General features: G+C 38.7%; 1 protein-coding gene across 1 annotated transcript in view; it reads left to right on the forward strand.

The window, feature by feature from the left end:
• The window catches only part of RNF168 (ring finger protein 168), a 41,450-nt gene extending 24,214 nt beyond the window's left edge, over window positions 1–17,236 (forward strand). The window contains exons 6-7 of the mRNA XM_058730977.1: window positions 7,895–7,976; window positions 11,272–17,236. Coding sequence (XP_058586960.1) covers window positions 7,895–7,976; window positions 11,272–12,201 — 1,012 coding nt within the window. The 3' untranslated portion in view covers window positions 12,202–17,236. The remainder of the gene's footprint in view (window positions 1–7,894; window positions 7,977–11,271) is intronic.
• The last annotated feature ends 397 nt before the right edge of the window (window positions 17,237–17,633 follow it).

Here is a 17,633-nt window from a genome sequence, read left to right on the forward strand (position 1 = left end):
TATAGTGCCAGTAATTAAAAATTTGTATTACAGCTTCAACATTAAGGTTGGCTTTTTTTTTTTTTTAAGGTACATTTGCAATAAACTGAAGAACTACAATGCCCTTTTGTGGAAGATTTAGAAGTAATAGAATTATTAAAGATATTAAACATATTTAATACCAAGAAAAAGAAAATGAATTAATGTTAAGCTATTAACTTTAAATATGAAAAGCATGGGAATGATCATTTTTTTAATGTTTATTTTTTAGAGAGAAAGGGAATGATAATTCTTAATGAAGTAGGAATAGGAAGAAACTTAACCTGTTACAGGAGATCTACTAGAAAATTTATATCAGATATCATACTTCATGGTAGAAAATTGAAATCATATCCTGTTAAGACTGGGAAAACACAAGGGTGGCCTGCTGTTTACCACTTCTGTTCAGTGTGTGTTAGAGATTTCAGTCTGCACAGTGAGATGATAAAATGAAACAAAAGATAAGAGCTTGAAAAAGAAGCCATTGTTAATTAGGAGAGTTTGGGTAGCTCAGTCGGTTGAGCGTCCGACTTCGGCTCAGGTCATGATCTCACGGTTTGTGAGTTCAAGCCCCACGGCCGGCTCTCTGTTGCTTGCACAGAGCCTGCTTCGGATCCTCTGTCCTACCCCCACTCATGCTTGCTCTCTCTCTCTCAAAAAATAAACAAACATTTAAAAAATAAGTAAATTACCATTGTGGATTTAAAAAAAGAAGAAGAAGCCATTGTTATTAGAGGTGGAATGTAGAAAATACATTGAAAAATCCAAGAGTTCAGAGATACATTTTTTAAATTAATAAGAGTTTGGGGCACCTGGGTGGCTCAGTTGGTTAACCATCTGACTCTAAAAATTTGTATGGAAGTGGGCGCCTGGGTGGCTCAGTCGGTTAAGCATCCGACTTCGGCTCAGGTCATGATCTCACAGTCTGTGAGTTTGAGCCCCACATCAGGCTCTGTGCTGACAGCTCAGAGCCTGGAGCCTGCTTCGGATTCTGTGTCTCCCTCTCTCTCTGCCCCTCCCTGGCTCATGCTGTGTCTCTCTCTGTCTCAAAAATAAATAAAAACATTAAAAAAAAATTTATATGGAAGAGAAAGAACTTTCAGATACCACCAAAGAGAAATAAAATGTGTGGTGGAGAGTTGGGTGCTTTTAATTTATAAGTAAATATATGTGATATTTTTGCACAAAGATAGATAAAATGATTAAGGCAGTGTAATCGCTTAGAAATAACAGTTTATAGTGCCTTCATGATGGCTTTGGTATTTTTAAAATATGTCCACAAATTCTTTGATATTCATCCCTTAAAAAGACAGAGCCCAATTCCCTTCCCCTTGAATGTGGGCTGGACTTAAGTATACAAATAAATTACCCAAAGGGATGTTGTGTACTTGGGAGATTAAGTCCTGTGAGGCACTGTGACTTTTCTCTTTTTTGGGTTACCTGCTCTGGGAAGTTTAGCTGCTCTGTTGTGAGCAGCCCTGTGGAGAGGCCCACATGGTAAGGAACTAAGGCCTTCTGCCAGCAGCCAATAACGAAATGGGACTTCCAGAATAGCCTTTTACATAAGTGAGCCTTCGTGGAAGGTGATCCTCTAAGCCCAGTCAAGACTTCAGATGACTAACATCTTCCCTAGACCCTGATGAGAGATCCTGAGCTCGAACCACCCAGCTGAGCTGCTCTTGGATTCCTGACCCTCAGAAACTGAGAGATAATGTTTGTTGTTTTAAGCCACTAAGTTTTGGGGTACTTTGGGTAATACAGTAGTAGTCATTTTAATCAGTGGGAAAAGGATGAACTTGTCCATAAGTGCCACAGGGACAGTTGATTATATGAGGAAAAAATGAGCTTGGACCTCTACTCATACCATATATAAAAATTAAGGTGGATTAGGGCGCCTGGGTGGCTCAGTCAGTTGAGCATCTGACTTCGGCTCAGGTCATGATCTCACAGTTTGTGGGTTTGAGCCCCGCATCAGGCTCTGTGCTGACAGCTTGCTCAGAGCCTACAGCCTGCTTCAGATTCTGTCTCCTCTCTCTCTGCCCCTACCCTGCTCATGCTCTGTCTCTCAAAAATAAATAAATGTTAAAAAAATTTTAAAAAAATTAAGGTGGATTAAAGGTCCGTTAAAAAGACAACCAATAAAACTTTAAGAAGATAATGAAGGAGATTATCTTTGGGGAAGGATATTGTAGAGAGCAAAACATGATTAGATTATAAGATTAAGAATGCCTTTATCAAAATACCTTTAGAGAATAAAATGATAATCTTCTGTCTTTTAAGAAGATATTTTAAGGTATTTAACTGAAAAAAAAAGTGTGCTGTTAAAAAAATACTCACCTATGAGGAAGAAAAGATCAGTAGAAAAAGAGGCAAAAAATTTTGACTTTACAGAAAATGAAACCCTGAAAGTTAATACATATTTGAAAAGAAGGAAACACAAAGTCACAGTGAGGTAGCATTTCATACTCATCCTATTGGAAAAATTAAAGTTTCCGGCAATATAAAATGTTGTAGATGATAAGAAACACTTATGTGTTTAGTGGGAATGTAAAAGGTTGATACTCTAGGACTCTGGGATACAAACACTGAAGAACCCCAGAAGAGGGGCACATGGGTGGCTCAGTTAGTTAAGTGTCCAACTTTCTGCTCAGGTCCCGATCTCATAATTAGTGACTTTGGGCCCTGCATCGGGCTCTGTGCTGTCAGCACAGAGCCTGCTTCAGATCCCCTCCCCTCTGTCTCTGCCCCTCCCCCCACTCGTTCTCTCCCTCCCTCCCTCTCTCTCTCTCAAAATAAATGAACTTTAAAAAAAAATGTTAAAAAAAAAAAGAAACCCTAGAAGACATGTACAAAAACGTTCCCAGCAGTACTATTTGTAACAGCAAAAAGCAAAAGCACCCAGATGTCCAAAAGTAGAACTGAATACTGTCCAACAGTCAAAATGAATCTAGCTGAGGACAACAGGCATGAGTCAGGAAAATGGGTGAAGAAAAAAACTGTAGAATGCATGTAGTACGATTCCATTCAAAATCATGCAGCGCTAAGCAATACATGTTAAGGATACAAATGTGTGGTAAAACTATTTTTAAAAGCAAGAGATAAGAAACACTCTGAGGTGGAGGACAAAGAGGAGGCTACATAAAGGATTTTATTTATTTCTTTGTTTATTTAAATGTGGTTTAAGACCCTGAGATAAGGAACATGACAGGGATGTCCACTCTCACCGCTGTTGTTTAACATAGTGTTGGAAGTGCTAGCATCAACAATCCTACAACAGAAGGAAATCAAAGGCATCAAAATTGGCAAAGATGAAGTCAAGCTTTCACTTTTTGCAGATGACATGATATTATACATGGAAAATCCGATAGACTCCACCAAAAGTCTGCTAGAACTGATACATGAATTCAGCAAAGTTGCAGGATACAAAATCAATGTACAGAAATCAGTTGCATTCTTATACACTAATAATGAAGCAACAGAAAGACAAAGAAACTGATCCCATTCACAATTGCACCAAGAAGCGTAAAATACCTAGGAATAAATCTAACCAAAGATGTAAAAGATCTGTATGCTGAAAACTATAGAAAGCTTATGAAGGAAATTGAAGAAGATATAAAGAAATGGAAAAACATTCCGTGCTCATGGGTTGGAAGAATAAATATTGTTAAAATGTCAATACTACCCAAAGCTATCTACACATTCAGTGCAATCCCAATCAAAATTGCACCAGCATTCTTCTTGAAGCTAGAACAAGCAATCCTAAAATTCATATGGAACCAACCACAAAAGGCCCCAAATGGCCAAAGTAATTTTGAAGAAGAAGACCAAAGCAGGAGGCATCACAATCCCAGACTTTAGCCTCTACTACAAAGCTGTAATCATCAAGACAGCATGGTATTGGCACAAAAACAGACACATAGACCAATGGAATATAGAAACCCCAGAACTAGACCCACAAACGTATGGCCAACTCATCTTTGACAAAGCAGGAAAGAATATCCAATGGAAAAAAGACAGTCTCTTTAACAAATGGTGCTGGGAGAACTGGACAGCAACATGCAGAAGAATGAAACTAGACCACTTTTCTTACACCATTCACAAAATTAAACTCAAAATGGATAAAGGACCTGAATGTGAGACAGAAAACCATCAAAACCCTAGAGGAGAAAGCAGGAAAAGACCTCTCCGACCTCAGCCGTAGCAATTTCTTACTTGACACATCCCCAAAGGCAAGGGAATTAAAAGCAAAAATGAACTATTGGGACCTCATGAAGATAAAAAGCTTCTGCACTGCAAAGGAAACAATCAACAAAACTAAAAGGCAACCAACGGAATGGGAAAAGATATTTGCAAATGACATACCAGACAGAGGGCTGGTATCCAAAGTCTATAAAGAGCTCACCAAACTCCACACCCGAAAAACAAATGATCCAGTGAAGAAATGGGCAGAAAACATGAATAGACACTTCTCTAAAGAAGAAATCCAGATGGCCAACAGGCACATGAAAAGATGCTCAACGTCGCTCCTCCTCAGGGAAATAAAAATCAAAACCACACTCAGATATCACCTCACGCCAGTCAGAGTGGCTAAAATGAACACATCAGGAGACTATAGATGCTGGAGAGGATGTGGAGAAACGGGAACCTTCTTGCACTGTTGGTGGGAATGCAAACTGGTGCAGCCACTCTGGAAAACAGTGTGGAGGTTCCTCAAAAAATTAAAAATAGACCTACCCTATGACCCAGCAGTAGCACTGCTAGGAATTTACCCAAGGGATACAGGAGTACTGATGCATAGGGGCACTTGGACCCCAATGTTTATAGCAGCACTCTCAACAATAGCCAAATTGTGGAAAGAGCCTAAATGTCCATCAACTGATGAATGGATAAAGAAATTGTGGTTTAAGTACTACGTGGCAATGAGAAAGAATGAAGTATGGCCCTTTGTAGCAACGTGGATAGAACTGGAAAGTGTGATGTTAAGTGAAATAAGCCATACAGAGAAAGACACATACCATATGTTTTCACTCTTATGTGGATCCTGAGAAACTTAACAGAAACCCATGGGGGAGGGGAGGGAAAAAAAAAAAAAAAGATTAGAGTGGGAGACAGCCAAAGCATAAGAGACTCTTAAAAACTGAGAACAAACTGAGGGTTGATGGGGGGTGGGAGGGAGAGGTGGGTAGGTGATGGGTATTGAAGAGGGCATCTTTTGGGATGAGCACTGGGTGTTGTATGGAAACCAATTTAAATTTTTTTTTCAACGTTTTTTATTTATTTTTGGGACAGAGAGAGACAGAGCATGAACGAGGGAGGGGCAGAGAGAGAGGGAGACACAGAATCGGAAACAGGCTCCAGGCTCCGAGCCATCAGCCCAGAGCCTGACGCGGGGCTCGAACTCACGGACCGCGAGATCGTGACCTGGCCGAAGTCGGACGCTCAACCGACTGCGCCACCCAGGCGCCCCTGGAAACCAATTTGACAAATTTCATATATTAAAAAAAATAATAAAATTTAAAAAATGTGGTTTAAGACTTTAAAAATTGTAACATACATATATTAAAGTGCACTAATCTTAAGTGTACTTTTGGTGAATTTTTACATATGGATAAACTACTTTCCAGGTTTAGCTACAGAATATTTCCAAAATGTTCACTGGTGCCCTTTCCCTCAGTATTTCTCTCCCTGAACCACAATGTGTTGTTATTCTTAGGATTCTTTCATATATTTGTAACTGTTCTCTTGTAAACTATTTGTTTTTTATGAAATAGGCACACGCACATACACTCTCTTAGATCTGTAAGACATAAGTGAAAAAAGGAAATCAGAAGGATGTGATTGTTTTAAAAAAGCACTGTATCGAAATCATGCTTTTTAAAAAAATTGGTTACATGGGAGGAAACAAAGAGGAATGGAAAAGGGTATATTGTCTAACATTTCTATTTACTTTTTTTTTTTAATGTTTATTTTTTATTTTTGAGAGAGAGAGAGTGGAGGAGCAGCAGGGCGGATACAGAGGATCTGAAGCAGGCTCTGCACTAAGAGCAGCGAGCCCGATGTGGGGCTTGAACTCATGAACTGTGAGATCATGACCTGAGCTGAAGTCGGGTGTTCAACTGACTGAGCCGCCCAGGTGCCCCTCTGTTTACTTTTTTACAATGAGCACATATTCATACATTACCTGGTTATTATAAAGAATACTCACTGGGGCGCCTGGGTGGCTCAGTTGGTTGAGCATCTGACTTCAGCTCAGGTCATGATCTCACCGTCTGTGAGTTCGAGCCCCGCGTCGGGCTCTGTGCTGACAGCTCGGAGCCTAGAGCCTGCTTCGGATTCTGTGTCTCCCTCTTGCTCTGCCCCTCCCCTGCTCATGCTCTGTCTCTCTCTCAAAAATAAAAACATTAAAAAAAAAAGAATACTCAAGACAAGCTCATAAATCTTTACTGATGATGTTGAGTAAGTATCTGGTCACATTTTGTTCTCTACATGTGGATTTAAAAAAAAACTGTTATGCTATAATAATTCTATCTTGGTAACTAATATCCAGCATTGGCAGAAGAGTTTCTTCAGCTATGAAAAAAAAATTTAAATGAGACTAAACTGGGCTCCTGTTTTCTCTTATCAATTGAAAAGGTAGTTCTTGTACTTATAAGTTTGCAGGGTGTTTAGAAATGATTCAACTAAATACGTGGTTTATATATTCTAGTTTATAAGGGATGTTATTTGTTCTTTATATGAGATCTTGGACTAGATTTTATCTTATTGTTTCACACACTATTTATGGTGTTTTAGACACAATGGAACTTACATATTATTTGCAATCAGATGTTTTTCCATTGTTTTCTTTAACTCTAAAAACAATAGCTAGCTACTCTTTGAAAATCACCCGATGTTACCGTTGCTTGAAGACAGCCAGCATTTTAGGAGATTTTAAGCATAGTTGTGTATGTATTTGGATTTTTTCCAGTTTTAAAAATATGCTTAACCATCTCATAACCTGTCCTTTTATTCCCATTTCTTTTACAGCATTTTTCATCATATTAGAAACTTCATGTTTTTAGTGACAAACAGCCTATTAAAGATGCTTAGAAATTTAGAGAAATGCTCTTATACTGATAAATTGATAGATGTGTATTTTTGTAGTCAGGTAGTTTATATAAAATGTGTATCTAACAAAATCTCTATGCCAGAATAGTAAAGAATCTAATCATGGATACTTTCTCAATAGTAACAATTCAAAATGTAGTAAACAGGGGCACCTGGGTGGCTCAGTCGGTTAAACGTCCAGCTTCAGCTCAGGTCATGATCTCATGGTCCACAAGTTCGAGCCCCGTGTCAAGCTCTGTGCTGACATCTCAGCTTCGGAGTCTGCTTCAGTTTCTATGTCTTCCCTCTCTCTCTGCCCCTCCCCTGCTCATATTCTGCCTCTCTCTAAGAGAAGTAAACATTTAAAAAACTGCTTTTTAATGTAGTAAACAGCCATAATTTCTGGCATTAAAAAGAAACTAACATATCCTTTCTCCTGATTTAAAATTTAATTTCCATTACTTTTGGGAAGACTATATAGTCTTGAGTTGTTTTGATGCTATGTACCTTTTGAATTTCTGTTGAGAATTAAGAAATGTTTAGATTTTACTTCCTTTTCTGTTTTTCACTAAAATATCAATATTCGGCCTTTTAAGTTTTGCTCTGGAATTAGGCCAAAATACCTGAGACAGGGAGATGGACTATACTCTTTCTGATAAATCAGCCAAGCAGCAAACAGACAACCTTCACCTTCACATAAATAGCTAATGTGATATATTGGTTACATACCACTTGTCTGTCAAAGCATTCAAACTTTGGTAAAGCTTTTTTTTTTTTTTTTTTTGTTAAGGTATTTGTCACCTAAATCTCAATTTGGATCAGCATCGCAGTGTGAAGTTGTACAAGAAAGCAAGAAAAACTCCATGTCCAAGGTATGTCAGTACTAAAGACGTTCTTAGTTTGGCAAGTTTACTAACGCTATAGATTGCTAATACTTGTAGTTTCCTCATTTTTTTTTTTTTAAATCACTGTTGTATATGGAACCCCCTTTCTTAGTCATCTTAGGCTTACCTACACTAGGAGTCTGCAAACTTCTCTAAAGGGCAAGATAGTAAATATCTTTGTGGCCTGTATGGTCTTTTTCACAACTATTCAACTGTGCTGTTTCGTGTGAAAACATCCATAGACAGTACATAAACAACTGGACTTCTCTTTGATCAACAGAAACTATTCATAAAAATAAGCAGCAGCTGAATTTGGTCCATGGGCCATGGTTTATGGATCCCTGACTTAGACAATCAAACTCACAAAATTAAACAGCCTGTGCCTGGTACTAACTTCACTTTCAGTGAAGATTACAGGATGGGAAACAAAGCATGCTGGTAGGGCAGCATCAGCCATATCTGTGCGGCAAAAGTCTTCACTGCAGAGCTCCTAAGGGACAGCCTACAAATGAGACAATGCAAATGAGTTTGGAAACCACCCCGGCTTAGAAGCCCCGTGCCCCATAAAAGTCCATTATTTGTTGTAACAGCCCATGGGTGTAGCTTCCAGGGGTCCTGGTAAGGAATACACCAAAAGAGTTGTAAGTCACTTACAGAAGCCCTAAGATTTGGCTTCCCGCTAAGTGCTTATAGATCATTCACAGTTCTTCCAGTATAGTTGCAGTTCACAAGTAAGTTCATTTTTACCATAAGCTCTGTAGCCTAGTAACAACACAGGTGACATTTCACTTTCATCAGGTTTCTAGGAAAATAGAACCAGGAAAAAAAAAAGTGAGCTGACACCAAGGTTGATTTCCTACAGAGAAGTTTTGTTAACACTTATTAAGAGGTTCCTAAAATTTTTTAAACTCACCTGTCATTTATTTTTTTTTTTTTTTTTTATTTTAAGAATTTTTTTTTCAACGCTTTTTATTTATTTTTTTGGGACAGAGAGAGACAGAGCATGAACGGGGGAGGGTCAGAGAGAGAGGGAGACACAGAATCAGAAACAGGCTCCAGGCTCCGAGCCATCAGCCCAGAGCCTGACGCGGGGCTCGAACTCACGGGCCGCGAGATCGTGACCTGGCTGAAGTCGGACGCTTAACCGACTGCGCCACCCAGGCGCCCCGAAACTCACCTGTCATTTAATTGGCATTTACCATGTGCCAGATAATGTATGTATTATTTTCTTCAGTCTCCATCACAAGCACCATCTGTAAGGTAGGTATTCATTCTTGTTCCATTTTACAGTTAAGAAAACCAAGGCACACAGAGATATGAGACTTGTACCAAGTCCATTAAGTAGAGATGATAGAGGGAGGATTCAGGTCCACATGGTCTGGCTCATAATGGAACTGAGGATGGAATAAGCACTGTAGGGTGGGATATTTTTCCTGTTCATGCCCACAGCAAAACCAGGTAAGCAACCTGGAATTTGTCCAGTCCAACCACATTGGTTCATAAGAAATGCTATAAGGAATGCAAAGCAGAGTAGGTAAAAAATTTAAGGTCAAAACTAATCCTAGGTCTTTACTTACCTCAGACCTGTAGGTGAGAAGAAATATACTGGCAAAAACAAAGTTTCTTAACCTGATAAGGTCTACAGTTAGAATCCGGGGAGTACATACGAACCTCAATGGAAGAAAAGGTTTATCTTTACTTTCACCTAACCTGTCATTCCTTTAATTATGAATGTAGACTGGAAACCATAATACTATTAGCAAAAGCTGTACCTTTGATCATCAGTGGAAAGCACAGGTTTTTATCACTTTACATTTATAGCAGGTTTCTTGAAATATTGTTATTCATCCCTACTTCAATATTACAAGTTATTAGACTTGCCACTAGGTCTTAATATTTAGTGTATTGATGGGTATACATTATTACATCAGAAAGTAAAACATTTTTAATAATTGTGTTGCAATACAGGTTGTTCCCTTTGTAATCCTAGGTGTTTATTTTTATATTGAAAAATATTCAGTAGGCATCTGTAAACTTTACCAAAATGCTGAAAGGTAGAAGGTCCATAGCACAAAAAGGGGCTAAAAACCTCTGGGCTAGAGGAAGTTTGTAAGGTAAAAGAGAGGTCAGGTCCTAGTGCCAGTTTACTGGCCATATATAGAATCCAGTTTGTACATTTTAATCTGTAGGTATTCATGGGAGTGAAAATGAGGGAATGCCTTAATCTAAACTGGCACACAGAATAAAAATACTATTTCAAAAATTTTTTTGAAGTTTTTATTTATTTTGAGAGAGGGAACTCATGCGCACAAGCAGGGGAGAGGCAGATAGGGAGAGAGAGAATGCCAGGTGGGCCCTGTGCTGTCAGTGCAGAGCCTCATGCAGGGCTCAGTCTCAGAAACTGTGAGATCAAGACCTGAGCCAAAGTCAAGAGTTGGACGTTTAACTGACTGAGCCACCCAGGCACCCCCAGAATAAAAACACTATTAACAATTAATGTATATCATTAGTAGTAACGCTGTTTTTTTTGTTTTTTGTTTTTTTTTCTTTTTAAGAGAGAGTACAAGCATGGGGCGCCTGGGTGGCTCAGTCGGTTAAGCATCCGACTTCAGCTCAGGTCACGATCTCACAGTCCGTGAGTTCGAGCCCCGCGTCGGGCTCTGGGCTGATGGCTCAGAGCCTGGAGCCTGCTTCCGATTCTGTGTCTCCCTCTCTCTCTGCCCCTCCCCCGTTCATGCTCTGTCTCTCTCTGTCTCAAAAATAAACGTTAAAATTTTTTTTTTTTTTTTTTAAAAAGAGAGAGTACAAGCAGAGGAGAAGGGCAGAGAGAAGGAGAGAATCTTTTTCTTTTTTTAAAGTTTGTTTATTTTGAGAGAGTGAGTGAGCAGGGGAGGGGCAGAGAGAGGGAGAGAGAATCCCAAGCAGACTCTGCACCATCAACACGGAGCCTGATGTGGGCTTGAACCCACGAACCACGAGATCATGACCTGAGTGGAAACAGTCAGGTGCTTAACCGACTGAGCCACGCAGATGCGCCAAGAAAGGGAATCTTAAGCAGGCTCCACACTCAGAGATCCTGACACGGGGCTCGATTCCACAACCCTGGGATCATGACTTGAGCTGAAATCAAGAATTGAACAATCAACTGACTGAGCCACCCAGGCACCCTTAATGCTAACTATCTTACAGTTACAATTAAGCTAGAGTATCAGTATAATTAGACTTCTATATTATGACTAGATGTTTTCCCCTGGTTCACTCAGTCTTTTTCTGTTTTCTACAGGAAACTGACGGTACTATTGTAAATAGCCCAACAAGGCAAGATACAGAAATTGAAGAAGATATGCCAACACTTTCTCCGCAAATAGGCATGGACGTTCAAGAACAAGGTGCAAAGTCTTCAGTAGAGTCACCTATGCCTCAGTTATATGCCAGTGGTAGAGAGTGGTGCCTTGAAGCAGAAGTCAAAATGAGACCAAGCAATCATGATAAAGAGTTATGTGTCCTAAATCATGAGGGACCTGAAGCCAGAGTTCCATGCTCTGGAGAAACAGAGAGCGCATGCACTATATCAGGTATGACACAGATAATTGAAAGTAACACAGTTGAGACAGAAAATGAAGACTCTTGCCTCCTGACCAGTAAAGATACTTCCAAAAGAAAAAACCAGGAATCTTCATTCGAAGCAGTCAGGGATCCCTGCATTTCTGCAAAAAGAAGGAAAATGTTCCCCAGAGCTTCCTCAGACCAAGAGGAAACAGAAATCAATTTTACCCAAAAACTGATAGATTTGGAACGCTTACTTTTTGAGAGACATAAACAGGAAGAACAGGACAGGTTGTTAGCATTACAGCTTCAGAAACAAGTAGATAAAGAACAAATGAAGCCAAACCGGCAAAAAGGATCCCCAGATGAATATCAGTTACGTCCTACATCTTCACCACCAGACAAGTTGCTAAATGGACAGAGGAAAAATTCCAAAGACAGGAACTGCAAAAGACAGACTGATATAGAGCATTCAGAATCTCGGAGAGGCTCAAAAAATGAAAACTGGCAGCCATCTTTTAAGATCCAGTTGAAACATTCAGTTAATGGGAGAAAGATGCCAAATTCTTCTAGAGATAATTGTAATGTATCTAAAAGTGCTCATTCCCTACAGCCTAGTAAGTCACAGAAAAGTATTTTTCAGATGTTTCAGAGGTATACGAAGTAATGTGTGGGTAAAGGGAGTGTTTCATAATCTAGTAAAGCTGGATTGTGAAGCTCTCTTCTATCATAGAATCTTTATAAATTTTTTCGTTAATTTTGCTCTGTGGTCACACTCATTGTCCTTAATTAAAGGACTGGTGATTACAAGAGAGAAATATATAAATATGTTTCTGCCAAACTCAGTGGTAAGCAGGAGTCCCAATCCTTTCCTTTTTTAATAACTGTGATATACTGTTGGACAATCCTTATGGATATAAGAATGCCTTGGTGAACTCCCAAGAAATTTTCAAGTGCCATTCTCTTTCCCAAAAATGCATGTTTTATGGCCTTTGCCTCCTTCCCTTTTTGTCCTAACTAGTAATCAAAGTAAGATTATACTATACCAGGTAGTTAGGAGTTTTCTTACAACTTTCCCATATATTTGCAGAGCACATGACATGCATCTTCCATAACACTAAAGTAATCTAGTTTTCATCTCCACTTTAATTATTTTAAGCATTATAGCATTTTCTTCCATTTAAAATGGTTTATGATCATTATGAAATCAGAAAAATCAGAGTTTCTTGGAAAATTAGGAATTAGTTGACAAAGGAAACTAGACTCTTGTTGCAAAAGGAGTTAAGAGTTGGGGTGAGGCTCAGTGGGGTGGATCGACAATTTGGAAACGCTAGAACTGAGTGAATAATTAGAAACAAGGTCTAGGATGGAGTAGCAGGTGAGGTTTGGCAGAGGATTCCCCCTCCTCCTTTCTCTGCTTAATGACGTGGAAAACATTTGGGTTTAGGCTTTTCACACCACAGTATCTGGTGTCAAAATAAAAATCAGTTACTAAATTGCCTGAAATTTGGGGAATTCACATTTCTATTATTCTGGTATTCTAGGGGAATAAATAGGAATCAATATCATCTCATATTATGGGACTTGAGACATAACCATGTGTTTATTTCCTTATATTATCATTTATATTGATGCTGACTTTTATTTGTGTTTATGGACAGAAAAAGTCTGATGCTTGAGTTTTGCCATCTTACCCTGAAAGTTAAATCAGAAGGCAGTGATTTCATTTTGTGAAATTTAACTTAGAGATGTAATCTCTTGTTCATTAATATGAACAGCTTTAAGCAAATAACAGTTTTAACAGCATTTCTGCTGATCTCTAGTTATTCATCCTTTTAAAATAAAAGTATAATAAAATGTCCTGGAGCTAATTCTAGCTTAAATTTGTCAGTATTTTTATACCCTTATTATTTTTCCCTCCAAATTTTGTAACTGAAATTCTGTTAATCTTTGCATATTTGGTGGCATCTACATCAGTATTGATTGGGTAATTATGGGTAGAATTCTGATGCTAATTTAAAATTTAGTTTGCCCCTTCTCAACAAAAGAATGATTGCCCTCTGAGTAATGATCGTGCTGAAATGAAGTCTAGTCAGAAGCTAACCAGATTTCTCTAAAATATGCTAAAATCTATTTTCATCAAACCAGTATTTTTCTAAGAGCAATTTCACTTTACATTTTAGGTTGAATACTCTTGGAACTCCTCAAAAATTATATAATTAAATTTTCCTGGAATAGTCCATGACCAAAAAGGGAAATAGTGTGACATCTTTAGGATTTATACATTTAACCACTTAATTGTCAGTGAAGAAGTCTTCCTGACCTTAAGATAAGTTTTAATTTCTCTGTTAGTTTTTTGGATAATCTGACCTTATATGTCTTTTTGTTAGAAACTACTAAATGTTATGTCAGTCATTAGAGTGTATCGCTACTTCTCTCCTTTTTGTGGAAGGGATGTGAGAGTTATTAACTTCTCAGAGAGCACCTAGGACCGCAGAAGTGGAGAATCTGAAAATAAAATAATTAAAAATGGACTATTACATGTATTTTACCACAATTAAAAAAATAAAAATTAACTACATAAAAATTCAAAGTTCTGCATAACTAAAACTATTAGCATAATGAAAACTGGAAAACATGGCAAACTGGGGAAGAAATAGATACAATGCATCACAAAGAGGTCATTTCCTTTATATGAAGCATCTGCCAATACATTATGAAAGTGACTAATAACTCAAAGGGAAAATTAGAAATAATCCCAAGAAACATCCTTCCCAGGAAAGGAAATACAAATGACTCTTAAATATGTGAAATTCATAATATCACTTACACTAATGTGCATACATTTTTATTTTTCTACCCTTCAAATTAATTAAGATAAAGGTGTTTCTTGTTTTGTATTTGCGTCTGTATGTGTATTTTGGGTTTTTTTAATTATTTTTTTATTAATTTTTAAAAATGTTTTTATTTATTTTTGAGACAGAGAGAGACAGAGCATGAACAGGGGAGGGACAGAGAGAGTGGGAGACACAGAATCTGAAACAGGCTCCAGGCTCTGAGCTGTCAGCACAGAGCCTGACGTGGGGCTCAAACTCATGGACTGTGAGATCATGATCTGAGCTGAAGTCGGACGCTTAACCAACTGAGCCACCCAGGCGCCCCTGTATGTGTGTTTTTTTAATCTTGTCAGGAGTGTGGGAAAGTAGGCACTCTTATCCTGTTGCTTGGTATCAATAGAAAATTTAAAATCCCAATTCTGAACTTAGCAATTCAACCTCTAGGAATTTCCTAAAACTATCTTCACATGTATGTAGAACGACCTGTACAAAACATTTTTGTATGGCATTGTTTATAATAATAAGCTTAGAAACAGACTTAATGTCACATCAATAGATACTAAATAAATGATGGTACGATGAAATACTATATAGCAATCAACAGCAACAACAGAATCACTTTACTGATGTGAAAAGATATATACATGTATTTGCATACAATGTCTAGAAAGAGACTCAGTAAATGTTGCCAGCAGGAAGAGAAACTGGGTGGCTGGGGGAAAGGGGGGGAAGAATAACTTTTTTTGATCAATCATATTGAATGTATCATCTAGTCAGAATTTTAATGTTATTAAAATATTGCAAGATGGGGGCATCTGGCAGGCACATTTGGAAGAGCATGTGACTCTTGATCTCAGGGTTGTCAGTTTGAGCCTTACGTTGGATATAGAGATTACTAAAAAAATAAGTAAACTTAAAAAACATTGCAAGATAAAGGAAGTTTATTCATCTCAGCCTGCACCACTCTAAATGGTCTTTTTGCCTTTAAATTTTAAAAATCGTAATTCCGGAAGATTTTTTCAGTGTGAAAAAAATACAGCATTGTGAGTGAATTTGAATGTATTTAGCTTTAAGGTACTATTTTAAAATCATTTGAAAAGCAAGACTTGGGGCACCTGCATGGCTCAGTCCATTAAGCGTCCAACTTCAGCTCAGGTCATGATCTTGCAGTCTGTGAGTTCAAGCGCCGTGTCGGGCTCTGTGCTGACAGCTCAGAGCCTGGAGCCTGCTTCAGATTCTGTGTCTCCCTCTCTCTCTGCCTCTCCCCTGCTCATGCTCGGTCTCTCTCTGTCTCAAAAATAAATAAAAACATTAAAAAATAAAGTAAAAAAGCAAGACTTATGCTTTCCAGGTAACATTACAGCAAACCTATAATCCTGCTGAGAGCAATGAGAAAAGCCAGGTAAAAATGTAAAGGGGTAACTGGGTGGCTCAGTTGTTTAAGCATCAGTTAAGCGTCTGACTCTTGACTTTGGCTCAGGCCACGATCTCAGTGTGAGATCAAGCCCCGAGTCAGGCTTTGCACTGACAGCATGGTGCCTGCTTGGGATTCTCTCTAGAGCTCCCTCTCTCTCTGCCCCTCCCCTGTTCACTTGTGCATGAGCTCTCTCAAAATAAATAAACATGAAAAAAAGTTAAAAGTGTAAAATTACCTACTTTTTGAAAAGCATCAGACAGCTACTGAAACAATGAGGACTAAATTGGGGCTAAGATTCTAGAGAAGGGAGACGTCAGAAAAGTGAACTGATGTTTGCAACCAAAAAGTGGTTTTGCTGGTCGCAGGTGCCTGTTTTGAATGCAGGACAAGAATCAGGGCTGGTGCTGGTGAACAGAAACTAACAGAGCTCTTGGCTTTCTGATGAAGCTGGAATGAAGATAGTGGAGACTTGAAAGTCCTAAAACACAATGCCAGTTTTCCCATCAAGGTGTAATTGCAGAATTTTGAAACTGCTTGGGGCAGAGGCTAAAAGGCTGAAAATGGCTGAAAAGCAGAGAGAATTGTCATCAGGCTCACACTGCTGATGAGACCAAAGAAAAGCATTCATTACCTACCAGGGGGAAAGAAGCCTATTAAACACACCAGGAGTTCAATTGGAAGCCCTGGCACAAGAGTCTGGTAAAGTACATCCCAGGGGCCAAATCTGCATACTCTTTGTTTTTTAGGTCCTGTGGGCTAAGAATGGTTTTAATTTAGCTTAGTTCACAAATATTTAATCCATAAGGAATTTAACTATGGGGCTAGTAATTTGGGCATGTTTTGGACTGCAAAAACAAGGACGTATATAGTGCAGGAAAGAAGAAAAGAATTCCCTTCTTAATTTGGTCACTACCTGTATGACTTAGGTGAACTACTTGCCTTTCATTATCTCACTTTCTTAATTTCTATATGGGAATCATAATGTAACTAACCTAGTTGCTATCAAATGGTAAGCAACTAGCACAGGCCTTGACTCAAAAAAGAACCAGAATAAGTGATGGTCCCTTCCCCCTGGCTATTCTCTGCCCATTTCCTGGAAGGGTCTCACTTCATGCAGTGACTTTGTGCTCCCATCAATCTCCAAACGTGGCATCCAATAAATTGCAATCATCTTCTGTCTACTGAGGAAGACTCCACTCACCTCTCCTCTGCCAGGCATGTGTGACAGCTCCCAGGTCACAAGAGACCTTGGCCCCAGAGGAAACGAATTCCCAGAAATCCTAAGTGGCTTCCGTAGATGCCGATACTAATTCATAGTTGGTGTGCATAAAGGTGTGAGAAACACTAACCATTTTGAGATTAAAAAGATGGGAGTCAAGCCACTACTGTATGTTTACTCATTTCTTATTCCTTGCATAGACATCTTAATAAACAATTACGACTTTGAATTTTGAGTTTGATTTGTTTTTTCCAAATGTTACCTCGATGTTGGCAGGACTTGAGGCAACTTGAACCTTGAGTTCAACTGAGGGGACTCTACATTTTACTGACTTTACATTTCTCTTCAACATGTCCTTTGTAGCTCCAGAATCTCCACTGTTAGGCTCTTGTCCCCTGGAACTAGTTCAGTTCAGAAGGCTTTCAGTTGGAGGTCATACACTGAGTGTCCATTTTTTGTATCCTTCCGCTCCATCTTAGACTGACTTACCATGGACTTTTCTTGAGGATGAGAACCCACCCCACTCCCTGTTCAGTTTGTACTAGATATATGTATTGATCGGGGTCCAGTTAAGATAAGAAAAACCACAATCAATACTTTAACAGAGGGTATACAGTATAGGGAAT

Source organism: Neofelis nebulosa, chromosome 5, assembly GCF_028018385.1.
Source record: "Neofelis nebulosa isolate mNeoNeb1 chromosome 5, mNeoNeb1.pri, whole genome shotgun sequence".
In the NCBI taxonomy this organism is placed as follows: domain Eukaryota; kingdom Metazoa; phylum Chordata; class Mammalia; order Carnivora; family Felidae; genus Neofelis; species Neofelis nebulosa.